At 46.9% G+C, this 26,128-nt stretch overlaps 1 protein-coding gene across 4 annotated transcripts in view; it reads right to left on the reverse strand.

Annotated features, from left to right (window-relative positions):
• CASZ1 (castor zinc finger 1) overlaps positions 1 to 26,128 on the reverse strand; it is a 275,840-nt gene that overhangs the window by 139,047 nt on the left and 110,665 nt on the right. For all 4 annotated transcript variants that reach the window (XM_087944733.1, XM_087944740.1, XM_087944739.1 and 1 more), the window contains exon 3: positions 7,030 to 7,128. In XM_087944733.1, the coding sequence (XP_087800859.1) occupies positions 7,030 to 7,033 (4 nt within the window). In that variant the 5' untranslated portion in view covers positions 7,034 to 7,128. The remainder of the gene's footprint in view (positions 1 to 7,029; positions 7,129 to 26,128) is intronic.

Consider the following 26,128-nt stretch of genomic DNA (forward strand, 5'->3'; position numbering starts at 1 on the left):
TTCATTACCCAAAGTAGATAACATCATCAGTACTACTGCTAAGGGAGTGAAGGAGGGAGAAGGAAGGAGGGAAGGAAGGAAGGAAGAAGGAAGGAAGGAAGGAAGGAAGGAAGGAAGGAAGGAAGGAAGGAAGGAAGGAAGGAAGGAAGAAGGAAGGAAGGAAGGAAGGACCACTTTGATCCATCAGATTAATACCAAGACTCTCTCGTAGCAAAACTAAGCCTCCACCTCTTGAAAGTCACTTCCATTCAGTTGTTTGTGTAGGAATACTGAAAAGATCTTCCATAAAATTCTGGGAGCTCAAATTCCCCAAATCGGTAAAGAGGGCAAGAAAACGAAAGCCAAGAAAAGGGTGAACCTCCTGCCTCAACAACCAGACTGCTGCCTGGCTGCATTCCCACATGCATGCTAAGAGAGAGTTAATCCTCTCTTGCGGTTCCCGATTGGCTTGTCGGGAGTGATAAAAAACGAACCACTTGCACGTGGGACCTGCTATTCTTCCCAAACAACTCAGCTCTCACCTTCCGCCAGCCAGCTCTCACCGCCAGGCTTCCTTTAATGGTGTTTTAATAGGTAGGCCTACACCTGCCAACAGGTAGGCTGTGAGTGAAGCCAACTAGGACCAAAGTAAATAATCCACGGGCTTCTCTTCTTAAAAGAGAAAGCTTACTCAGAAGCTTCGCCCAATGGGCTTGAGAGCTGCTACAAGGACTCCGTAACCAATGAGGAAAGTCCCTGGCCTTGAGTCTTTAAGCAAGTCACTCACTTCTCCCTCCATCAACTCTTCTGGCAATGCGGAGTTAATTACAGTGACTCACTCGGCAGGGTTGTTGTAAGAATGACAACTAAGTCGTCTGGTAATGGACTTCGGATGATTGAAAGCACCACATAGAAATACTAATTATTATTATTATTATTATCAGGACGAGGAGGAGGAGGAGGAACAACAGCACACTTATGGAATGGCAGTAATAACAACCAGTCTCGTGGCAAGGACAGAAGCTTTCACAAACTGTTGAAACAGTTTTCAGGAGTTGCCAGTGGATTACAGGGCAGAGTTGAGCTGCTCCGTTTAAAACAAAAAAAAAAACTGCTATGATTTAAAGGGAAATTAATACAATGCAGGTATTGCTGATTGATTTTTTTTCTTCTCCTCCTCCTCCTAGCACGTTTGATCTTGTCTCTAATGTTTTATTTCAACCTGTCAGTTGGTATTAATGGGCATTTGGCTTGGGGGAAAAAAAAAACAGGGCAGAGAAATTCCTCTTTTATTCGCTTTCCAACTGGGGCTTCTCATCTACTTTTCTCAATCAATGAATCAATCAGAATAGAGCCGGAAGGGATCTTAAGAGGTCATCTACTCAAACCCCCTGCTGAAGGAGGAGACCCAGTACCATTTCTGATAGATGGCTGTCCAGTCTCTTCTTAAAAACCTCACCCACAATTTCTGGAGGCAACTTCTGTTCCACTGGTCAATTGTTCTCAACGTTAGAAAGTTTATTCTCAATTCCAGGTGGCTTCTCCTAACTGGTGTCCCATCCTTATGGTCCAAAGGGCCAGGAAATCATTGAACTTCACCGTAGACGCTCAGCCCATGAAGAAATAAATATTATTTATTAGAATAACACCACCTTCACATTAGTTATTGCTCTATTTCTCCATCCTTGAACAAAAAACGTGGACGCTAGTCTTCGTTTTCCTTTCCTTTCCTAAGCGGAGCCGTTCCCTTCTTATGCCACGCGCAAACACACAACACTTCAAAAGGGCTTGTGTATTTTGTTTCCCAAAAGCAAAACTACCTCTGTGTGTGTGTGTGTCTGTGTGTCTGTGTGTGTGTGTGCGTGTGTGTGATTCCCTCCCCCCTGGTTTCCATCCTATCTATTTCCTTTCTAAAATTGTGTTTCTGGAGGGTGGGGAGAATGGATCAATGAATCCTGTGCCCTTTGAAGAAAAACAGCCACCAAGATCACCGCAAACAAGACAATGTTTTACTTCGCTTCATATAAACAGGCTGACAATTTTTTGGGGTTGTTGCCAGGGTGACGGAACAACACAGTTATCCCGGCTGCCCATTGCAAAGCAATCCATTAACTTAAGGCCACCCCCTTTGCCTGCCTCCTCTTCCACGTAAAAGATACAGCCATCTTCTCTTGACTGCTGTCTGCCCTGTTCCACCAGTGCCCCATCTCCTGCCTCATCCCTTCTTTTAGAAGTTTTTTTCTTTCTTTCTTGATACGCGCAAATCTAAACCGAATCAATGGCAGCCCTTGGTTTCTGTTCCTGGGCCAAGCAGGGGTGGGGTCCTACCGGCACAACAAGTGGCTCGGGGAGCACGTGGCTTTTCCCAGACTTTATTTTATCCTCTTTTCTTTCCTTTTTTCATCCTCTTCTCTGCCCTCTAAGGTTGAGATCAGCTGAAGATCATTTTGGGAAGATCATTTTTCCTTCCAGTCCGAGTCTAGCACTCTAGCCCACTCTGACGCTGCCAAGTTCAATTCAGGTTTGATCACTTGACAGAATGAAGGAGGGAGGACGCCCCCTCCCTCCCTCCTTCCCTGCTGCCCTTCATTCACTCAAACATTTGCTGAAGTTTTATAAATATGTCAAAATCCCTACAGAAAACGCTGGCCCTCGTAAATAAATTCAGACACCTCTCTATTTGCAAGTCTATCTGGTTTACATCTCCCATCCTCTCTCTCCCGCTCCCTCTGTCCCTCGCCCACTTCCTCTCCTTCCCTCCCTCTCCCTTTTCTTTCCTCTTTCTCCCTTCTCTCTCTTCTCCCTCTCTTCCTTCGTCCCTCTCTTTCCCTTTCCCTCTCTTTCTCTCTCTTCCTCTTCCTTCCTCTCTCTCTCCCTTCTCTCTCTCTCTCTTCCTTCGTCCCTCTCTTTCTCTTTCCCTCTCTTTCTCTCTCCCTTCCTCTTTCTTTCTCTCTCCCCCCTCCCTTACTGTCCCTCTCTCCCACTTCTCTCTCTTCTTCCTTCCTCCCTCCCCTTCTTCTTCACTTCTCTCTCCCCTCCCTCCCTCTTCTCTCCCTCTCTCCTGCTTCCTCTCTTCCTTCTCTCTCTCTCCTCTCTCCATCCCTCTCCCTTCCTCTCTCCCCCTCCCTCCGTCTCTCTCCCCCTCCGTCTCTCTCCCCCCTTCTCTTCCTCTCTCTCTCTCTCTCCTCTCCCTTCCTGTCTCGCTCTCTCCCTTTCTCCTTTAATGGCTGATACATTGCCTGCCCCATCTTAGCCCAGAGATTCCCTCCCTCCACTCCGAGTTCGAGTCTGTTCTAAAAAGCCAATTTGTCAGGGTTCCTGTTGGTTGGGAAGGCTTGCTGACTGCTCCCTGTCCATTCTGGCCCAGATTATAAGCATATTGCACTGTTCTCTCTGCACGAGGCCTGGGAAATCCAATACGTTGAAAGGTTAATGCAATCAATTAGGGTGACAAGGAAGTAAAGGGAGGCTTCGGAGTGGATGAAAAAGAGAGACAAAGGCTGAAGAGGCCTCGGAAGAAGATGCGGAGGGGAGATAAGAACGTAACCCTCCCATTTTCCTCTACACACTAACTAGACCAGGGCAAACCCCAGTTCGCTGTTAATTGGACAATAAAGTAGCCAAAGAGATGGTATTATTTTGGACAATGCTTTAAAAGAAAGAGGAGGGGGACAAGGCCTGAGAGAGGGGAGGGGGCTGCCCAACATTCAAAGAGATATAAATAAGACGAAAGATCAGCTGCAGGACTATCCGGTCATTTGTTCTCCGTCCTCTCTAAAAGTTTTGGACGCATTCTTTCCGCAGAATAAACACGTCCTCCAGGAAATGTTGGAGAAAGCAGCGTTTTCTCATCCTGCAGCTTTAAGAAGCGTCGACTTCAACTCCCAGAATTCCCCAGCCAGCATGGAGAAGCCTGGGAGTTGAAGTCCATGCATCTCAAAGTTGGCCAGGTTGAAAAACACTGGGATAAAGCAAAGCAAACCCAGAAGCTGAACAATTCAGGGAAGGATCCGGGACGGAGGGAGCAAAATCTTCCTTACTGAGGCTGCAGGCCAGGAAGCTCAGGAAAAAAAAAGATGCCAACAGCCAAAATGCAACCGTCCCAGTCAGGTAGCTTCCTCCTTCTCTTCCCCCCTGGGTGTCTGCAATGCCAGCCAAATGCTGAGCCAGGCAAGGGCTTCCACCCTTGACACATGTCACTATTTCAAGAGCAGGGTGGCTGAATCCCCAACAGTTCCCTGAGAGGCACCGAAGGCGGGAATCCTGGCCCTTGGAGGCCAAGAGCTGGAATGGGGAGGGGGAAACTTAACTGGAGTGGAGAAGATTAAATAAACTGGGGTTTCCCAGGTATTTCCTCCAGTCCTCCAAGAGGCTCAAGGGGTCTATGACAACTCACCACAGCCAATTAGCCACAGACAATTTTTGAGTTGGCCGTGATGAGTTGGCCGTGATGAGTTGGCTGCAGAGAATTGGCCATGATGAGTTGGCCATGGTGTGTTGGCCATGGTGAGTTGGCCACAGAGAGTTGATTGCAGAGAGTTGGCTGCAGAGAGTTGGTTGCAGAGAGTTGGCCCAGAGATTTGGTTGCAGAGAGTTGGCTGCAGAGAGTTGGCCATGGCGAGTTGGCCCCAGAGAGTTGGCCATGATGAGTTGACCCCAGAGAGATAGCCATGATGAGTTGGCCCCAGAGAGTTGGCCATGGTGAGTTGGCCGCAGAGAGTTGACCATGATGAGTTGGTCATGGTGACTTGGACCCAGAGAGTTGGTTGCAGGGACTTGGCTGCAGAGAGTTGGCTGTGGTGAGTTGTCCCCAGAGTTGGCTGCAGAGTTGGCTGCAGAGAGTTGGCCATGATGAGTTGGCCATGGTGACTTGGCCCCAGAGAATTGGTTGCAGGGACTTGACTGCAGAGAGTTGGCCCAGAGAGTTGGTTGCAGAGAGTTGGCCGTGGTGAGTTGGCCCCAGAGAGTTGGCCGTGATGAGTTGGCCATAGCGAGTTGGCCGCAGAGAGTTGGCCATGGCGAGTTGTCCCATTCCAGGGTGGCAAGAAGGCCCATGTCTGGAAACAGACCAACCGAAGCCCACAGAGATTTAGGAAGGAAGAATAAAATAGATTTGAGGAGGGGGGTGTGGGGAGTGCAGCCTCTGATGAAGCAGTGAAGATGAGAGAGAGGGAGGGAGGGGAACTAGAAGGGAAGAGCTGTAACCACGGTGGTGAAGCCCGCAAAAGGAAGCATCTGCCGGTGCTCAGAAGGTGACCTACATCATGCCCGGTTGTGATCGCATTTCAGGGCCACTGCCTGGCAATCCCCAGACAATAAGAGGACGCCTTTGAAGTCAGAGAAAGAAACCGAAAGGCAAAAAGTGGAGGCATTTCGGCAGGGCTGGGGGGTGGGGGGAGGAAGAGGGGGGGGAACACACAGAAGCCGAAGGGCCAAGTGGGAGGTTGAGGCAGTTGGAGGACAAAAAGCCCGGAGTCGGGAGCCCAGCGGGACTCCCTGAAACCAATGGGGATAAAAAGAAAACAAACAGTTTATGAGCGAGGCACATGCTGCCTCTGTCTGCCTCCTTCTCCCCCTCCCCACTAAGCCCCCTGCCTCCAGAGAGGCCATGTCAATGATGGATGGATGAGCGAGATCCTGCCCATTCTCCGCCGTGTTGCAACAGAATTATTTACATAACATTGGCTTTCTATTGGTCACCTCTGACACCAACCGGGCTCAGCTCTCTGCCTGGATCAGCTGGGGAGGGAGAGATGGGGGAGGGGGGGCTGCTCACTCCCTCTCTTGACACCTGGCTGAAGAGAGAAGGGGACAGGTGAAGAGCAGGCATCCCCATGTTCTCAGCCGAACCCCTGGATACCCAGACAGCTGAAGATGGAGTGAGGGGCATTATTTGGTTAGCAGAACGCCATCCCTCTGCTAAACCAATAATTCCCTCAACACTGTCAAACCATTTACTAAGTCTGCATTACTATTACTATTAATCCTCCCATCTTTCCATTCAGCCATCCCCTCCCACCTCTTACTGTAGGACTGTAACCTTGTTGCTTGCATCCTAACTATTTTTATTGACTGTTTCCTAGCATGATTTGATTGCTTATTTGTACCCTATGACTATATTCTATATACCCTATGACCATATAACCTTATGACTATCATTAAGTGTTGTCTCAAATGATTCTTGACTCTTGACAAACATCTCTTTTCTTTTATGTACACCGACAGCATTTGCACCAAAGACGAATTCTTTGTGTGTCCAATCACACTTGGCCAATAAAGAATTCTATTCTATGCTATTTTCAAAATGTATCGCCCTTGTTCAGACACAAAAGTTCTCCCGACAGCTAACACTGCCGAGTTCCCACAAATTTAGAGAAATTGCAAACTGGGCCTGGCTTGAATCTTGAAAGGGGGGGAAAAAAAATAAGGAGGAATTTTCTGACAGTGAGAACAATCAACCCATGGAACAGAAGTTGCCTTCGGAAGTTGTGGGAGCGCCATCACTTGAGACTTCCAAGAAGAGACTGGAGTGCCATTTGTCAGAAATGGTGTAGGGTCTCCCGCTTGGGCGGGGGGTTGGACTAGATGACCTACAAGGTCCCTTCCAACTTTGATTATCGGTTATCTGTTAATCCGAGATGCTGACCGCTACGATTTCAAACTGAGGCCTCCTGAAAGGGGATCTGCAAATCCTGTGGTTTCAAAGCTACTTATAAACGGGAAGCATTTTAACATTCTTCCTTGAGTGGGTACTTCCCCTTCCTTCCCCGCCAAGAGAGAAGGCTGCCCCTTGGGCACAGCACAGAGCCAACCAGACAGTCTCTGGGTGGCATTAGGGGGAAGCCAACCCTGGAGTCTCTCTTTGCCAGAGGAAATCTGGTGGCTTGCTGGCTGAGCCTTTCTTCCTGCAGCTTTATATATATCTTTTGGGCTCAGGGAAGTACAAAGCATCGGAGAGGCCATGGGATGAATTGATACAGGCACACACCAACACAAACAGCAAAAAAAAAAAAGTAAGAAGAAAAGTTATCCCCTGTGGGGCAGACATACCCATTTGTGGTCCTGGCAGGATCTCCCACCTTTCGAGGATTCTGGAATCGGATTCCGCAAATGGTTTGTGTTGAATGAAAGCTGTGGAGTCACTTCATCCTGGGGAGGAGTAAAAAAAGAGAGAGATTGAGATAAAAGAAGACAGTCAATTCCTGAGACCCATCATCGCTGACGGTTTAGCAGCCCATGGATGCAGAGGCTAACAGATAATCAGAGTTGGAAGGGACATTGTAGATCATCTAGTCCAACCCCCTTCCCAAGCAGGGGACCTTACACCATTCCCGACAGAGGGCAGCCCAGTCTCTTCTTGAAAGCCTCCAGGGATGAAGCTCCCACAACTTCCGAAGGCAACTTCTGTTCTATGGGTTGATTGTTCTCACTGTCAGAAAGTTTCTCCTTATTTACAGGTTGAATCTCCTTGTTCAGTTTCCATTCATTATTCCTTGTCTGGCCTTCAGGTGCTTTGGAGAATAGCTTGACCCCCTTTCTCCTCTCTGTGGCAGCCCCTCAAATATTGGAAGACTGCTATCCTGTCTCCCCTGGTCCTTCTCTTCCCTAGACTAGCCAGGCCCAGTTCCTGAAACCATTCATCATATGTTTTAGCCTCCAGTCACTCTCTCTTGCTCTCTCTCCCTCTCTTTCTCTCCCTCTTTCCTTCTTTCTCTCCTTCCTTCCTATTTCTCTCTTCTCCCCCCCTCTTTCTCTCTTCTCTCTTCTCTCTCCCCCTCTTTTTGTTCTCTTTCTCTTATTCTTTCTCTCCCTTTTTCTTTCCTTCCTTCCTTCCTCTTTTTCTTTCCTTTTCTTTCTCTCCCTCCAAATCTTGGAAGGCTGCTCTCCTGTCTCCCCTGGTCCTTCTCTTCCCTAGACTAGCCAGGCCCACTTCCTGCAACTGTTCTTCATATGTTTTCATATCCAGTCCCCTAATCATCCTGGCTGCCCCAGTCTTCCCACTTCATCCTTATAACTGGGATGCTGGTGTTAAATTGGGGCAAGAAAATCCAAATCTCCCTCTCCTGCGGCCTTCAGACACGCATAAAAAGTAGACTCTGAGCACGAAAAAAAAAGTTTAATTGTTTTAGGAGGGTCAACTATCTGCCCCTTCCTTGCATCTTACGCTTCTTTGTTTTGTTTTATTGAAAATAAAATCTGGTCAACAAACCTTTCAATCAAGCTAAAAGCAAAAAAATAAAATAAATAAGTAAAACCGAGCAGCTCTGCAGGGGGGCAATTATGCAGTTCACAAAGAAGGAAAGAAACGCTCATAGTCTTACATAAGGCCATTCATAGAATATTAGAAACGGCACCATATATCCAGCGATCACCTAGCTCAATTATTTGCGACCTTACTGCGAGAGGATTTTAGCCCTATAGGCGCCGTTACCATCTTGTCGAAACCAGAGGAGAGATGCAGCATGGGAATCTCTCCCTCCCATGTATGGCACAGGGACTAGAATCTTTTTTTTTTATTTAAACCCTTGCCTTCTGACAGCCTTTAGAGGTTGAAACTTGGATGGCTGAACCAGCAGAATGAAAGCAAAACATTTTGCCCGACGGAACCTGATGCAGGGATTAGTTGCCGCCCTTTGAAAAGGGACCATAGAGGAAAATGCTCAGTTCCAGCCATTCTTCCCCCCTCTCTCTCTTTTTTAAAAGATCCTTGTCTTGGGGCTGTGGGGGGGGCTATGGGCGAGGGGGGTGAGCTTTGGCATATAAGCTCAAAAGATAGCCCCTCTGTGTTGTGCATTCTTTTCACAGTTCCTTTCCACATCTTGTCACAATTGCAATTAAAAAGAAGAAAGAAACCAACTCACCCCCCAAAAAAAAAGAGAGAAAGAGAGAGAGAGAGAGAGAGAGAGAGAGAGAGAGAGAGAGAGAGAGAGAGAGAGAGAAAGAGAGAGAAAGAGAAAGAGAGAGAGAGAGAGAGAGAGAGAGAGAGAGAGAGAGAGAGAATGAGAGAGAGAGAGAGAGAGAGAGAGAGAGAGAGAGAGAGAGAGAGAGAGAAGAGAAAGAGAAGAGAAAGAGAGAGAGAAAGAGAGAGAGAGAGAGAGAGAGAGAGAGAGAGAGAGAGAGAGAGAGAGAAGAGAGAGAGAGAGAGAGAGAGAGAGAGAGAGAGAGAGAGAGAGAGAGAGAGAGAGAGAGAGAGAATCATGCAAAGTAAATTGAATTATTTAGAGCCATATGTTCCCAAACTGTGAAGGAACCTAAAAAAGAACCATATTGTGAGACTTCCGATCGGGAGTCTCCTTGTGCTTGGACGGAGAGAGAGAGAGAGGATGAGAGAAAGGCAGAAACAGCTGCTTGCAAAACAGCTGGCCAGGGGTTCCGGTTTCCCCTGCTGATAGCTGGAGGTTATGGGGAGCCTGGCTGTTCCTCGCTGGCCCACTCTGTGGATGTAACCCACAGAGCAACCCTCCACTCCTTATCCCCCCCCCCAAAAAAAAACATAACCTTATGGGGAAAGGCATGTATCTGGAAGCAGGGCAGGGCTCCCCACTTTACAGCCAGGCTGTGTCGAGAGAGTAAGGAAGAAGAAGGGGGTCATTCGAGGAAGGGGAGTTTGCATGCATCGAAAAGAACAGTGCAGTTGAAACTTGCAGCTAGGCTGGAGTTGGTTCAAGTCCCGTGGCATCTTTACAACTGCCTTGCGAGGTGGGAATGAGATGGTGCGGGGGGGGGCAGGGGGCTCGTAGCTTTGCAGCCTTCCTCTCTGCATCCCATGATGCCAACCCCTTTGTAAGAGGAGTTAAAGTCCTTTTAGGGCAGGGGTCCCCCAAACTCGGCCAACTTTTAAAGACTGGTGGACTTGAACCTCCCAGAATTCTCCAGCAACTTTAAGACTTGTGGACTTCAATTCTGGGAGTCGAAGTCCATAAAATCTTAAAGTTGCCAAGCTTGGAGACCTCTGGTTTTTTTTTTTTGGGGGGGGTGTTTCTTGTCCTTTGCCTTCAGTCCTCAGACCGAGGTTCCAGAAGGTAAAACAAGAGGTACTCTGAGCATGAACAGAGCCACCCCAACCCAGTAACCTAAGTGCTCAACGGCAGGCCCTGAATTTTCAATGCCAAACTCAAATCCTCAAATGCTCTAATCTGCCTCCTCCACCTCTTCCTTGCCCCTTCCTACTCCGCCGGTCCTCTCCCCACCCCCAACTTCCACCCCTCACCCACCGCCAGATTTAAAAAAACAAAACAAAAAGATTTGCATGTCTTTCCACCCCCAACCCCCATGCACTCCTCCGACCCTCTCGCCCCCTTCCTCCTTTTCCCCCTTTATTATTTCGGCCACCGCGGCTTATCAACGATGCACGAGGAGTAACGCCAATTGACTTAGAAGGTGTAATCCCCCCAAATCAGATTGGGGGGGATTGCAGGGGGCAGGCTGACCTTGCATATGTCTCCATCAAAGCCACCAAGCCACGGCTTGTATTTTCTGTTCCCAGCGCATATTTAGACAGATAACACTAATTGAACCTGACATGTCCTCTTTAAGGATGGACTCGCCTCTCTCTCTCCTCCTCCTCCTCTGAGCTCCTTTGACAAGGAGCTGGCCGAGGAAACTCAGCCAGGGCTGTCTCCATCTAGGGCAGGCCAGGCTAAGCTGCTCATAAACCCCCTCCCACTCCTGGGATTCCAGCCCCCCCCCCCAAACTCCTTTTTCGACCCGGGGAAGGGAGATTCCTGAACCCCATCTGGCCCAATCCCGCTGCTCTCCGGATAATTCTCCTTCCTTGGACCGCTGCTCATCAGGGATGAAAAACAGCTAACAAGTCCTTGAAGACATGATTGCTCTTCCCTAAGGAAGACGGTCCAAATGATCTGCATATGCAAATGAGAGAGCCGTAAAAAGGGAGGGGCCTGGGCAAGCTGCTCCCTGAATTACTTGGCAGACCTTAATTATATGAAGGACACTGAGACGTAAGCCAGGATAGCTCCCTCCAAACTTCCCGGCTCTTCCCACTCTCGCTGCTTACACAATCAATACAACCGATACACAACAGGTACAAACTCAATGTAAACAGCTCCAGACTTGATTGCAGGAAGTACGACTTCAGCCACAGAGGGGTCAAGGCCTGGAATGCCCTCCCTGACTCTGTTGTTACATCCTCTAACCCCCAAAACTTTAACCTCAAACTATCCACTATTGACCTCACCCTGTTCCCAAGAGGTCTGTAAGGGGCGGGCATAAGTGCACCAACGTGCCTACCGTCCCTGTCCTATTGTTTCTTTTTTTAATTCATATCCATTTCATGTATTCACAACCATGTTTATACTTATACCTGTTATCTTGTAAGCGATTGACAAATCAAATAAATAAATAAAATAAAAAATAAAGGAAGGAAGGAAGGAAGAAAGGGGGAGGAAGGAGAACAGGGAAGAGGAAGGAAGGAAGCAGGAGGAGGGGGAGGGAGGGAGAAAAAGAATGGAGGGAGGGAAGAAAAGAAAGAGGAGAGGAAGGAAGGAAGGAAGGAAGGAAGGAAGGAAGGAAGGAAGGAAGGAAGGAAGGAAGGAAGGAAGGAAGGAAGGAAGGAAGGAAGGAAGGAAGGAAGGAAGGAAGGAAGGGGAGGAAGGAGAACAGGGGAAGGAAGGAGGGAGGGAGGGAGGGAGAGAAATGAATGGAGGGAAAAGAGAAAAGAAGCGAAGGAGCAGGAGGGAGGAAGGAAGGAAGGAAGGAAGGGGAGGAAGGAGAACAGGGGAAGGAAGGAAGGAAGGAAGGAGAGGGAGGGAGGGAGGGAGATAAATGAATGGTGGGAAAAGAGAAAAGAAGCGAAGGAGCGGGAGGAAGGAAGGAAGGAAGGAAGGAAGGAAGGAAGGAAGGAAGGAAGGAAGGAAGGAAGGAAGGGAGAGAATACCCATTCCCAAGAGGTCTGTAAGGAGTGTGCATAAGTGCACATTGATGCCTACCGCCCCGTCCTATTGTCCCCATTTATTCGTACCTATTTCCTGTATTCTTACTCATGTTTATACTTATACCTATTATCTTGTAAGCGATTGACAAATCAAATCAAATCAATAAATAAACAATCCATGTTCTAACTAGCAAGCTTCAACTTTATGTTTAGGGGGTGAGGCCAGGGTAGCCCCCACTGTACCCATTTTACAGATTAGCCACTCCTGAACTGGGCCAATGGTCTTCCCCTTCCCATCGTGTTTTGCAGGGTTTATAATATGCCAGTAGCGTTTTGAACACTCAGGCTCCCGACGTCTGCTTTGGCTTTTCCTTTTTTTCCACTGATCAGGGGGGAAAAAAAGGAAAGAGAGGGGGGGAATAAAGAAGAAGAAATAAACCATAAGAAGAACTCTTGATTCTATCGCGTCGATACGGGTGACTTAAGAGAGGGAGATAACTACAATACCGCGTGAAGAAGGAACAAGGCATTTGAGAAGCCCTATTTAACAATGCCCTGACAAACTTTTAGCGCTCGTTTCCCACGGAGATGATGATGGCGGCGTTCGTAATAACTTTTATTTTGCTTCTCATTAAGAAGTCGCCCTCCTTTGACCTCAGAAACGCCGAACCTTAGCTCCATGCCATTTACGCTTTTCGGAAAGAGAGAGAAAGTTTCCAAAAGTCTCTGTGGAACATTAAGGACTAGCCGCTTGTCCTTCTGTTTAAGGAGGGTTTGCCCTTTGCGTTCGGTTCCAAGAACTGAACAGCCAATCTGGCTCACAGGGCTGCCACCTAAGCCAGCTGCATGCAAATCCACCGTCATCAAGGGGTGGGGTGGGCTTGGTGTCCCCACCCCCTCGACCTGGGAAGCTGCCTTGACTGGCAGCAAAGTCTTTTCCCCATATAAATATTCATACCTCTCAGGAACATAATTCACCAAACACAGCCTGGGGCTGGGCTACTTCTCTGACTCAGTGGCTTCGCCTGGAAGAAACGCCATCCGAAAGGGGGGAAGGAAACAATATTTTTTTTTTTGGACAACTCTGGCCGTCCCTTCACCCTTTCCCCATCGTGGCCTTCTCTTAATTTGACTTTTCTCTCCCCTCTCCCTCCTCAAATATCCCTTCTCTACCGAACCTTTTCTCTCTCTCCCCTCCTCCTCCCTCCTCCTCTTCCTCCTCCTCTTCCTCCTCCTCCATCATCTCCGTCTTAGTCTCATCCTCATCCTCTTTTTCTTTTCTTCTTCTTCTTCTTCTTCTTCTTCTTCTTCTTCTTCTTCTTCTTCTTCCTTCTCCTTCTTCTTCCTTCTCCTTCCTCCTCCTTCTCCTTCTCCTCCTCCTCCTTCTTCTTGTCCTTCCTCCTCCTCCTCCTCCTTCTTCCTTTTCTTCTTCTTCTCCTTCTTTCTTCTTCTTCTACCTCCTCCTCCTCCTCCTTCTCCTTCTCCTCCTTCTTCTTCTCCTTCCTCCTCCTCCTCCTCCTCCTCCTCCTTCTTCCTTTTCTTCTTCTCCTTCTCCTTCTTCTTTCTTCTTCTTCCTCCTCCTCCTCCTCCTCAGCAACTGCGTATTTATTAATTCATGAGGCACTAATTAGTTCTTTGTTTAATTTTGTGTTAAACAGACTGACCGGAATAATAACGACTTGCAGCGTTGCATTGCGGTCCCCAACCGCCCCTGTTTTCTGACAACAAGGGAGTACAGAGAAACTGACGTGATGAACCCCAATTCCCACTTCAGTTGCACTTCATTAAGTCAAAATGTGACAAGAAGCTTAGAGAGTAACTTCCAGATCGGATCACACATAACAATTGGGCAGGAAAGTTTCCAAAGGGGTAGGGGGAGGAGGAGGAGAAAACAGCGGCGGCAAAAGCGGCTCTGAATGATTGCTGGCGTTTTTGGCATGCAGCTCGCCCACCGAATTCATCTTAAAGGACCAGCAAGCTCACGCTATCGAGATCAAAGGAGGGACTAATACCACTCTGTAAAGCCTTAGTAAGACCACACCGAGAGTCCTGCATCCAGTTTTGGTCACTACACTATAAAAAAAGATCTTGAGGCTCTAGAAAAAGTACAGAGAAGAGCAACCAGGATGATGAGGGAACTGGAGGCTAAAACATACGATGAATGGTTACAGGAACTGAGCTTGACTAGTCTAGGGAAGAGAAGGACCAGGGGAGACAGGAGAGCAGCCTTCCAGTATTTGAGGGGCTGCCCCAGAGAGGAGGAAGGGGGTCAAGCTATTCTCCAAGGTACCCAAAGGCCAGACAAGGAATAATGGATGGAAACTGATCAAGGAGATTCAACCTAGAAATAAGGAGGAATTTTCTGACAGCGAGAGTAATCAACCCATGGAACAGAAGTTGCCCTCGGAAGTTGTGGGAGCTTCATCAATGGAGGTTTTCAAAGGGAGATTGGACTGCCATTTGTCAGAAATGATGTAAGGTCTCCTGCTTGGGCGGGGAGGGGGTTAGACTAGATGACCTAGAAGGTCCCTTCCACCTTTGATATTCTATATTCAATGGAACAGAAGTTGCCTTCGGAAGTTGTGGGAGCTCCATCCCTGGAGGCTTTCAAGAAGAGACTGGACTGCCCTCTGTCAGAAATGGTGTAGGGTCTCCTGCTTGGGCAGGGGGTTGGACTAGATGACCTACAAGGTCCCTTCCAACTCAGCTCATCTGTATCTACCTTCTCCCCAAACTGCAGCCAGAAGTCTTCGTCTTTGACCTTCTGGATCTTTAAGGTGACTTGTTTGGCAGGAGGTCTTTCTGGAGGAAGCTTATTCGTCTGAAGCGCGTCACCTCTGGATCAAAAGGGATCCGTTCGAATCCAAGCCCCCTTCAGACCTGGCAGCTAAAGCACCGCCTCATTCGTCTCCTTGTTCAGATCTCCTCTTTCACTGGCTGGTTTAAGCAAGCCCTGGTTTGCTCTGACACAAAGAGATCAGAATTTGCTCAGTTCCAGCCACCATGCCAGGTGTGGTAAGGCAGGGAGCGAAAACATGCAAGAACTTTTCTAGCAGTTCAAACAGGTTTGGTCTTTAACTGTCGAACCAGTCTTGTGCAACTGACTGGATTCCCAGGTAAATACAGATATATAAATATATTATATATTATACATATACATATATCTATATATATCTATATTATAAGTTTGGAGCTTTAATGTGGGATTATAAGTGCTAAAATGTTGCACAATAAACTCACACACCTGAAATGGCTGTTAAGAAATCTTCAGGATCAGTAAAAGACGCTTCTGGGCTGTGAACTGGCCAATCTCTATCTATTTCCCATCTAAAACATTTGAATTGAATCAGAGACCTTACGCAGGCAAGTCCTCAACTTACGAATCACCCCAAATTATCTGTTGCTAAGCGAAACGGTTGTGGCAGTGCATTTTGCCCCGTTTTCCCCAACCTTTCTTGACCTAGTTGTCATTAAGTTAGTAACGCCGCTGGTTAAGGGGAATCTGGCTTCCTCCGTTGACTTTCTTGTCAGAAGTCACAAAAGTGAGGATGGGATGCTGTAATGGTCGTAAGTGTGAAAAAAACGGTTGTAAGTCACTTTTTTCAGTGCCGTTTTAACTTCAGTCACTAAATGAACTGTTGCAAGTCAAAGACTACCCTGTAATTTGCTTTCTTTTAAAAGTGCCATGCAAAACAGCCCCTCGTTTTTCCTTATGCCCTGAGTTAAAGCACGCTCTGGGCTAACAGAATAACAGAGTCGAAAGGGACCTTGGAGGTCTTCTAGTCCAACCCCCTGCCTAGGCAGGAAACCCTACACCACTCCAGACAAAGGGTTATCAAACCTCTTCCTAAAAAACTCCAATGGTGGAGCATTCATAACTATCATTTTCAGATGGGTTAGAAATTGTCCCGACAATCGACTAGCTAAAATAAATCTAAAACTAGTCTAGATTAGTCTTTAGGGATCTATTTCCCTGCAGTTTCTCAGAAACAAAGCATTAGGCTTTCCCTAAAAGATATCAAAAAGAGCAAACCAAACCACTAAGGGCTACTCCAACGGCACCTTAGAAGACTAAATAAATTCATTTTGATTCCATAATTTGAGTGCCGTTTAGAAGGATCCAGAAGGCAGGACACCAGCTCTCTATTTATGTAAGATGGACGTCATCAACAATATGCTGGGAAGCACAGAAAGGAAAAAACCCAATGCATATCTTTTCTCCAACGGTCTGATCCCTTTTCCCAATCTGACCTCCTCTGTAAAAAGAGATTTATAGCTTTTATAGAGGCATTACATCTCTGCTGTAAGGTAACTTTTTTTCATTATTTTTTGCAATTCGTGGAAGTAGGACCTTGCCCAAGACTTAGAAAGATGCTAAGTTTCTTCAATTTTGAACAGTTGTAGAATTTGATAGTAATCTATATATATATATATATAAAAGCGAAAGACCCCTCACGAATCGTCACAAAATCTCCAGACCCGTAAAGCCTACACACTTGAAATTCGGCACATATGTTCCTCTTAGCTTCTAGGTGCTCGCTAAGAAAGGACCATCAGAGCCATTAGTATTTTGTATATTATTATTATTAACAAGCTCTGATGCTAAGGAGTTCTACTCCCCCTCCCCACCTGAAAAGAAACCTGTTCCAAATGCAAAACACAAGCAGAGGAGTTTCAGTTTCACAGCACCAAGCAGCTTTAGGACAGAACAGTTGAGCTAAGCCACGCCCTGGCTCCTTGCTGTCTCCTTCTCGCTCACACAGCAAATACTGCTTCAGTTTCCAAACAGCCGTCAACTCTCTCACACATTGACAGGACGCTAGCCAGATGAATACCGACGGACGCTGGTAGGCAGAGGCAGAATTTTTCCTCCCCTTATTTTCCTCCCCCAAAAACTAAGCCCGACCACAGAGTTTCATAGCGAAGCAGGGGTATCGAGCTAGTAGTACATAATATGCTTAACCTGATTACTGAATCAACCTGTTTTGTGGCAGGCACACCAAACCAGGTGTCCCCAACCCCCCAGAAACTGGGCCATGCAAACAAGCGAAGCCCTATCCCCAGTCCTGTCCGGTCCACAGAAAAAAAATCCCTCTCCACGCAACTGGTCCCCGGTGCCCAAAAGGACTGGGCACTAAACCATATCAAATGGGCAGGGTTTTGCAAAAAAAAAAAAAGACCACTAAACTACAAAAGCCGTAAGGCAACGTTAAAAACCGACAACCGTTCTACTTGTTTGCAGCTAGATTTTCCTTGTTCGGCGTGCTGTGTGAATACCACCATCGAGTGCCAAAGAACCAAAGACAGGGGACAGCCTAGAGAGAGAGTAAATTGGAAACCATAGAGAGGTTGGAGGCTTGCTGCCAAATGGGGAATCCCTTCCAAGTTACCCCCCTCCTATGGAGCCCAGCGCTTGCCAGAAAGGGAGAGTGAGTAACGGAAGGGGAGAAAAGCCCACACAACCGAAGGATTTCCTGAACTCCCCTTTCCAAAGAGTAAGGCAGGACAAGATCTGCAGAGGAGGCTCCACCAGGTCACTTTGGAAGTGGCTACTCAGCTACTCATCTACACGGCTACTCAGTGAACGCTGACCACAAAATCAGAGCAAGGCACTGCAAGGGGACCCCCAGCCAAAAGGAGGATAGTGTGGGAAAAGCCGCAAACAGGACTCTTTCTTCTCTCCTCGTTCCAATTCAAGATTCGATCTTGAGGGATGGAATCAAGATCACGGGAAGTGCTAATTACCACTTTATACTGCCTTGGTAAGGCCACCCTTGGAATGCCGCATTCAGTTTTGGTCGCTATGATGTAAAAAAAAAAAAGAGGTTGAGACTCTAGAAAGAGTGCAGAGAAGAAGAAAAAACAAAGATGATCAGGGGACTGGAGGCTAAAACACAGGAAGGGCAGTTGTTGGAATTGGGGATATCTAGTTTGATGAAAAGAAGGACAAGGGGTGACATGATAGCAGTCTTCCGATATCTGAGGGGCTGCCCCAAAGAAGAGGGAGTCAAGCTATTCTCTAAAGCACCTGAGAAGGCAGGGCAAGAAGCAACAGATGGAAACTAACCAAAGAGAGAAGCAACTTCGAACAAAGGAGAAATTCCGTGACAGTAAGAACAATTAATCAGTGGAACAACTTGCCTCCAGAAGTTATAAATGCTCCAAGACTGGAAGTTTTTAAGCAGAGATTGGTCTGAAATGGTGTAGGGTTTCCTGCCTAGACAGGGGGTTGGACTAGAAGACCTCCAAGGTCCCTTCCAACTCTGTTGTTCTGTTCTGTTCTATTCTCCTTCCTTCTTTCATTCTATTCTATTCTATTCTATTCTATTCTATTCTATTCTATTCTATTCTATTCCATTCCATTCCATTCCAAATATGTGAAGCCACAGAGGCCCAACCAATTAATTATTTAAGGGGAGCTACGGAAAGGTGCTAAGGCTCACATATATCAACCAGGCATACAGGAAGGCATCAGATGCTAGGCATCAAGGCCATCCATGCACTAACACAAACACACACCTCTGCTGCCCACAAGTCTGCAGATGGGTTTTCTAGGTAGCAGGCAAATGAACATTCAAAGCAGAAACTTCAGCGTTTTCTTTCTTTCTTAAAAGAGACGCACAAAACGAGCTTTTTGCACCCCAGGCTCTGGTGCCTTCTGGTGAGAGGCTCCTGTTTCAACCCGAAATCCAACAAATAGGTACGGCTGAATTAAAAACCCTAGACCTTCTGAACAGGAAAAAAAAAAAAAGGCATCCATTAAAAGGACAAGGCGTGAAAATAATATCCGGGAAAACGGACGAACGTGCAGCCGGAGGTAAGAAGCAGTCCATTTCGAAGGAAGCCGGAAGGAGAGCAGAAAAGTGGAATCTAAAAAAAAAATAACTTTGTTCCAGTTGCATAATCCTAATGAAATGGAAGCCAAACCAAGTGGCCAAATGGGGCAGGAGAAAGGAAGACTTCCCTTGTCCCAGGGTTGAGCGTACACCGTAACTGCTCAGCCAATAATTTGGCAGTCTCCCCTACCACCTCCTGTTGAAGTTGCTCTTTGGCTGTCTAAACAAATCAATTAAGCCTAATCTGTAATTATAAAGTGGGGAAGGGAGAGAAAGAGAGAGAGAGAGAGAGAGAGGGAGGGAGAGAAAGAGGATGCGGAAAGAGTACGGAGGGACGGAGCGGAGGAGAGGAAAGGAGGAGAGTGGAGCTGGACGATGTAAGGGATGCAAACTCCAACCCCGTCTAAGTCTTACATCTATGGGGAAAATTTCTGCCACACTCCTCGCATCGAGTGGCCCGTTGGTTGGTACCCTTGTGAATCTTACGCTGCCAACACCCGCTCGGGCCCTACCCCGGAGGAGCCCCCGCTAAACCCAGACCTGAAAGGCGCTTGCAAACCCTCCTGGCCCAAACCAGTGGGGTGAAGAGCTTCCCTTCCTGAACCTCAAAAAAAAAAACAGCCTGCAAAGAAGAGATTAAAGGGTCAGAGAACAGGAGTTGCCTACCAAGGCCCAGGAAAGCTCTCTCGCTCTGCGAAGACGAGGTGGACTGAAGGAAATGCTCCGAGAAGAGGATGAAAAATGGACTTTTTTATTTAAAAAAAAAAGAATTCATTATGCAGCATCGGAAAGCTGACTAAATTACTGTCTGTCCCACCGGCTTCCCCCTCCCCGTGGGCTGACTCTCCCCCCTCCACCACTCCACAGGAGCTGGGGCAGCTGTCAATGCATCCTCACCCCTCCGTCTTCGGCCACCTCTCCCTGGTATCTCTTTCTCTTCCCTTTTGTTTGGGAGCTGTTCCCCTTCTCCGTTCCACTCTCTCCTCCCGCCCCGGCCGTCTTTCCTCCCCCCCCACATTCCCCGGGGGTTACCCCCGGCTGAAGGATGGGGGTCCCCAAAGTGTCATGGAAACCATCCCTTTCCTGGCCAAACATTTTGTCCCGACTGCCTCTTCTAAGGAGCTGTCAAGACCCCCCAGGGGAGCCTCACACGACCCGAGGACCAGGCGTGACCGAGCCTATTTTCCACCCCAAATTTGATTGATTAAAAAACTTTTTAGGAAAACCATGTTAAAGGGAGTTTTTTAAAAATAAATAAATAAATAAATAAAATTTTAAAAAAAGAGAGGCGGGTGGAAAAGGAGGGGAGGAAAATACACAAAACAGAAAAAAGACACAAGGGGGAAGCGAGAATGACAGGGGAAGCGGGAAGGCAAAGGCCGGAGTGGTGGGTTTCCTAGGTAATAGCGCCAGGGGACGAGTGTCAGTTGTGGTTAAACAGCACCACCGGGCCAAAAAGAAAGGTCAAAAGGAAGCATGAAACTTCACCACAACTGTGATTGAGATAATGAAGGGGCTGGAAGGAGGGAGACCGGCGGCTCAAGGCACCCCAGGCTCCGGGTAGAAGCCTCGCAAACTGTGAGGGTTGCTGGAGAAGGAGGGAGAGTTTTCCTTGAGCGCGCCAGGCCTCATCCTTCATTTACAACTGCTTGTTTATAGTGACCACTCGAAGATAACAACGGCACTGGAAAAAAAAGTTTTGTTCTCACGCTTAGGACGCCCGCAGCATCCCCAACGGGTCGTGAGATCGAAAATTTGGATTGGTTTGCATTTATGACGGTTGCAACCTTCTGACCAGCAACGTCGAGCAGGAAGCTCAATTCGCTGGACATCCGTGTTACTCACTTAACGGCGGCAGGGATTCAAGAAAGGCTGCAAAATGGAGGGCACTTAACAAATGTCCCGCTTAGCAACAGGGATTTGGTGCTCCATGGTTGTCGTAAGGCGAGGACTACCGACCAGCGGGATCTCCTATAAAATGGTTCCCAGTCAAGGGTTCAACCCGCAAGGTCCCTTCCAGGAGACACTGGATTTTTGTGGCTTTTCTCTTCCTGTTGATCCTCCTCTTGCCTATGGACCAACTAGAGATCATTCATTAATGTCTAGGCCCGTGATGGCGAACCTATGGCACACATGTCAGAAGTGGCACGCAGAGCCATCTTTCCCGGCACGCCAGCTGTCGCCCGTTGTTCTTCTGGGTTCCATGTGCCAGCCAGCTGGTCTTCCAGTTTCCGGTGCACACGCGCACGCTCTTGTTTTGGCATTCGGTGCCGAAAAGGTTTGCCAACGCTGGTCTAGGCTGATCATGTCTCGCTAGTTCCAAGTGTTGAAGTTTCCCGAAGGGAGAAAACCAGAGAAAGATGCACATTTTTTCATTCATGCACGCAGAAACTTCCTCCAAATTAGTGGATAATCCCCAGGCAACCCCTGACAGCCAGCATCCAAAGGCAACATCAAACCAGTATCCTCACATCTGGCATCCTCTCTACCAGCTGAAACCAGATAGGGTGCCACACTCCAGGACTGGCAGAGGGATTAACACAGCAATAGGCACCACTGCCCTCTCGCCACCACTGGTGCCAAATTTCACCAACTGTAGGCAGCCACACTGACAATCAGGCATTTGGGGGTAAAGAGTCTATTAAGCAACACAGTGAAAAGCCACTTTGGGAAAGAAAATATGAGCCAGGAGTGTGCAGCAGCTGCCAAAAAAGCCAATGCAATCCTGAATTGTATTAACAGAGGGATACAATCAAGATCAAAGGAGGTACTAATACCACTCTGTAAAGCCTTAGTAAGACAACACCTAGAGTACTGCATCCAATTTTGGTTACCACACTATAAAAAAGATGTTGAGATTCTGGAATGAGTGCAGAGAAGAGCAACCAGGATGATGAGGGGGCTGGAGGCTAAAACATATGAAGAATGGAATTGCAGGAACTGGGCCTGGGGACCAGGGGAGACAGGAGAGCAGCCTTCCAAGATTTGAGGGGCTGCCACAGAGAGGAGGAAGGGATCAAGCTATTTTCCAAGGCACCTGAAGGGCAGACAAGGAATAATGGATGGAAACTGACCATGGAGAGATTCAACCTGGAAATAAGGAGAAACTTTCTGACAGTGAGAACAATCAACCCATGGAATAGAAGATGCCCTCGGAAGTTGTGGGAGCGTCATCACTTGAGACTTTCAAGAAAAGATTGAACTCCCATCTGTCAGAAATGGTGTAGGGTCTCCTGCTTGGGCAGGGGGTTGGACTAGATGACCGACAAGGTGCTTTCCAACTCTGATTATAGTTATCTGTTATCATCCACCGTAGAGTTTTCAGTCCTGGAAGACTTCAGGAAATATCTGCTACCTTCCCAGCCACTATATATTATTAAGGCATAAACTGACCTCCCGATCCCCTACTATTATAATATAATTCTACTTTGTTAAAATGCCATTTGTGTGGCTGAGTTTTTGTCTTTTGAGTTCAATGCAAAAACCCACTGCAAGACAAATTTAGTACCCTCCAGGTGAGTATTCCAGTTGGCAAAGTTGCAAAATTTCCCGTAATCCCCAACCACGTTTTAGTGGTTTCTGAAAGTTATAGTTCGATACGTCTAAAAAGTACCATGTTCCCCTCATGTCTTCAGCCAATGGGCAATCTAGAAGTTTGCTAATATGTCATTGGCATTTTCACATTGAATGCATTTTTTGTTTTTTGTCTGCATTTGGGAGACAAGCTGAATGGAGATGGCAGCGTTTAAACAGGGGGTCTCCACTTCTCTGGAGTTACAAAACTGCTTTTTTAGGAAATTATACACAGCAAGTTGTTTTTTAATGTCTGGATTTAAACAAACCTCCCCATTTTTATATGGTCAGAGTCTGCTCTTGCTTTTAAAACAGATAGGCAATGTGACCAGTTGTAGAGTGATTGCATTTGTTTTATGACTGTTTTTATGTGACGGCTTATCTGTGGTTTGGTCTTTTGGGGGGGCAAATCCTTTGGGCAAACACAGCGCGTCATACCAAAGCAGACAGGCAGAGGATCCGGGCAGGAGAAAGACTGGCACCAGTTGAATCCTGAAGGACCAGTCAGAGGGTAGTGAGAAAAATAATGAATGTCGAATTTGCTGCCTGCTCTCATTCCGGAAAATGTGACATTAACGAAACCCAGTCACAGCGGATGGCTGAATTTTGTTTCAGTACGCATCCCATCTGCAGGTAATATTCTGAAAAATTCAAGCAGTAAAGCACAGCTTGATATAAATTACTGCATATTTACCCAAGAACGAATACATGAGCTCAGTGCAATTTGCTAAGTTTTCTGTTTGTTGCAGCTGTATATGTTTTGGTATACTTTATGCTAGTATGTTTGCACTTCTGTGGTGCTGAGACTGTACTAAAGGAAGAAAAAACAAAATAGTTCAGTCGCAATATTCTGTGAAGTCTTTTGCGTGAGAGATAAAGAATCTTTCCCTTCGAAACTCACCGCAAGTCAAATTTAGTCTCCTCCAGGTGAGCATCCCAATTGGCAAGGCTGCAAAATATTTCCATAATCCCCAACCCTTTCAGTGGTTGCTGAGTTATAGTTTGACACATTTGAAGGGCTGCCCCATAGAGGAGAAAGGGGTCAGGCTGTTTTCCAAGGCACCCGAAGACCAGACAAGGAATAATGGATGGAAGCTGATCAAGGAGAGATTCAACCTGGAAACAAGGAGGAATTTTCTGACAGTGAGAACAATCCATCGATGGAACAGAAGTTGCCTTTGGAAGTTGTGGGAGCTTCATCCCTGGAGGCTTTCAAGAAGAGACTGAACTGCCATCTGTCAGGAATTATGTAGGGTCTCCCGCTGGGGGGGTTGGACTAGGTGACCTACAAGGTCCCTTCCAACTCTGATTATCTGTTATCTGAAAGGTACCAGGATTCCCCCAACTTTTCAGCCAATGGGCAATCTAGAAGTTTGCTAATATGTCATCGGCCTTTTCACAAATGACTTCCGTGAAGGACTGGCTGATCCCATCACACCCGTTTACCAATTGATGTGAATTCAATCAGAATAGATGGGAAGGGACCTTGGAGGTCATCTAGTCCAACCCCCCACCCTACCTACACCGTTTGAGATAAGGAACTAGTCTTCTCCAATATTCTCTAGTCCCAGTTGTCTAAAACCCACACCTCTTGTACTTTTGCCTTTTAATACTCCCCCAAAAAAAAAAAAAAAGATATGAATTCTGCAAAGAAAATGGCAGTCACCGGCTATTTTCTAAGAAGGCCTGTGGGCTCGTGAGTTATAAAACTAGAGACAGGGGCTTTGCTTTGTAGAGAGATAGCTTCTGATTTTTATTTTTATTATTTTTTGAAGCAAAAGAGTTCTTCTAAAAACAATAAAAAAATGAGACAACTTCGCAGGGGCGAAGAGATGTGTGAGCAGGTCCACCGCGTCTGCTGAAAACATCAGATTCCAATTTCTGAAATACACACACACACACACATCCCCACACACCTGACGTTTAAGGTTTTACAGAAGCTGCCTTAGGCAAGCGCCGAGATGAATAAATACAAACAAACAAGCGGGCTAGAGAAATCCCTTAAGACAGAGAGAGAGAGAGAGACGCCAAGGGCTTGATTCGTTTAGCACGGGTCAGGCTCCGGAAGGAAAGCAAGGCGGGTGGTCAAGGGCTCAGGGCCGATGCTGGCCACAAGCCGAACAGGTAGGCTCAAGGGACAGATCCAACCTGTGGGTATGTGGAGAGCTTGCGTGGCTCCTCCCTACTCCCTCCCCACCCCTTCCATCATGGCCCCACAACTGTCAAGAGAACACAAGCCAAAGCTGTTCCTTGACAGCGATTCATTTATATTTTAGCTCCGTTCCATTATCCTAACGAAGCCTTCATCAACAGATGCAATATTAACAGCCGAAAAACAGCGCATTAAATCCGGGGGATTCAATCAAGGCGACAATCACCCCTCCACCATATCCCAATAAGCTTTGGAAGAGACCCCTGGATTTATTTCTTTATTTACTGGGAAGGGGAAGAAGGAGCATGGGGTGGGGGAATGGGACTTCTGACCACTTTCTCTCCTTCCACCCAGGAACGGCAAGCCACATACACCCACAAACACAAATAGGAGAAGAGGGAGGGGAGGTGAAATCCCCAAACAATATGACCTAGATCCACTAAACAGAAGCTGCGAGCTCACAGGAAAAAAACGTGAGCTCATTTCCGGAAGAGGGCTATTACTTTTGGCAAACATTCAACCCTTTTAAACACCTTGCAAAGCCCCGAAGAGGAGGGTTTCTCCAGCGGAGTCTAGCCTGCTGCATGCAAATCATGGTTTGCAGCTTCTGCGCGGTGATGGTTGCATTAAAAAAAAAAGAGAGACAAACAAGGGCTAGTTTAAGGCATTATTTTCCCCCCTTGGGATGCAGTTAAGTTGCCCGAAGAATCTTATCAAATCGACAGCAAGAGATATAAAGTGGGTGTGAAGGCTGAAAAGAAAATACCTGCCGAATTCTTGATGCCACACCCTAATATGTTCTCATTTTTTTAAAATGTTTATGAGCATTGAGAAGAAGGCTGCCTGTCTATCGAATTCCATCTACAGGGAGCCTCACCTACAGCATTAAGTATTTTTCACACACCATCACAAAATCTCCACAACTGTAAAGCCTACACACTTGAAATTTGGCACATATGTTCCTCTTGGCTTCTAGGTGCTCACAAAGAAAGGATTTTTCAAAATGACCATCAGAGTATTTAGAATATTTCCTATATTATTATTATTATTAACATGCTCTGATGCTAAGGAGTTCTACTCCCCCTCCCCACCTGAAAAGAAATCTCTTCCAAATGCAAAACACAAGCAGAGGAGTTTCGGTTTCAGTTTCAAAGAAGCAAGCAGCTTTAGTACAGAGCAGGTGAGCTAAGCCAAGCCCAGGCTCCTTGCTGTCTCCTTTTTGGTCACACATCAAATACTGTTTCAGTTTCCAAACAGCCCTCCACTCTCTCACACACCGATGAGACACTAGACAGATGAATACAGATGGACGCTGGTAAGCAGAGGCAGAATTTTCCTCCCTTATTTTCCTCCTCCAAAACTTGCCCGATCACATAGTTTCGTAGCGAAGCACGGGTACCCTGCTAGTTAAATAAATAAAAAGTAAAAAATAATAATAATAAAAAAGAAAATTGTTCATGTTCCACCCAAAGCCAGGCTCCACCAAAGGGATGACAATGGGGTGGGAAGGAGTTCCAGAAATGGCCCCCTTCCATAAATTAATGGCCCCAATGGATGAAATGACATCTCCCGCAACTGGCAAAGAGGAACGCAGAAAAAGCCAGGCACCCTTTTCCTTAAGTTAAAACATTTTCAAATCTCAGTTAGACAACACTAAGGGGACAGTCCTACATCAACAGGAATATTTATCTCTTG

Source organism: Notechis scutatus, chromosome 16, assembly GCF_049901735.1.
Source record: "Notechis scutatus isolate UNSWTSFEM ecotype Mainland chromosome 16, rNotScu1.2, whole genome shotgun sequence".
NCBI lineage: Eukaryota > Metazoa > Chordata > Lepidosauria > Squamata > Elapidae > Notechis > Notechis scutatus.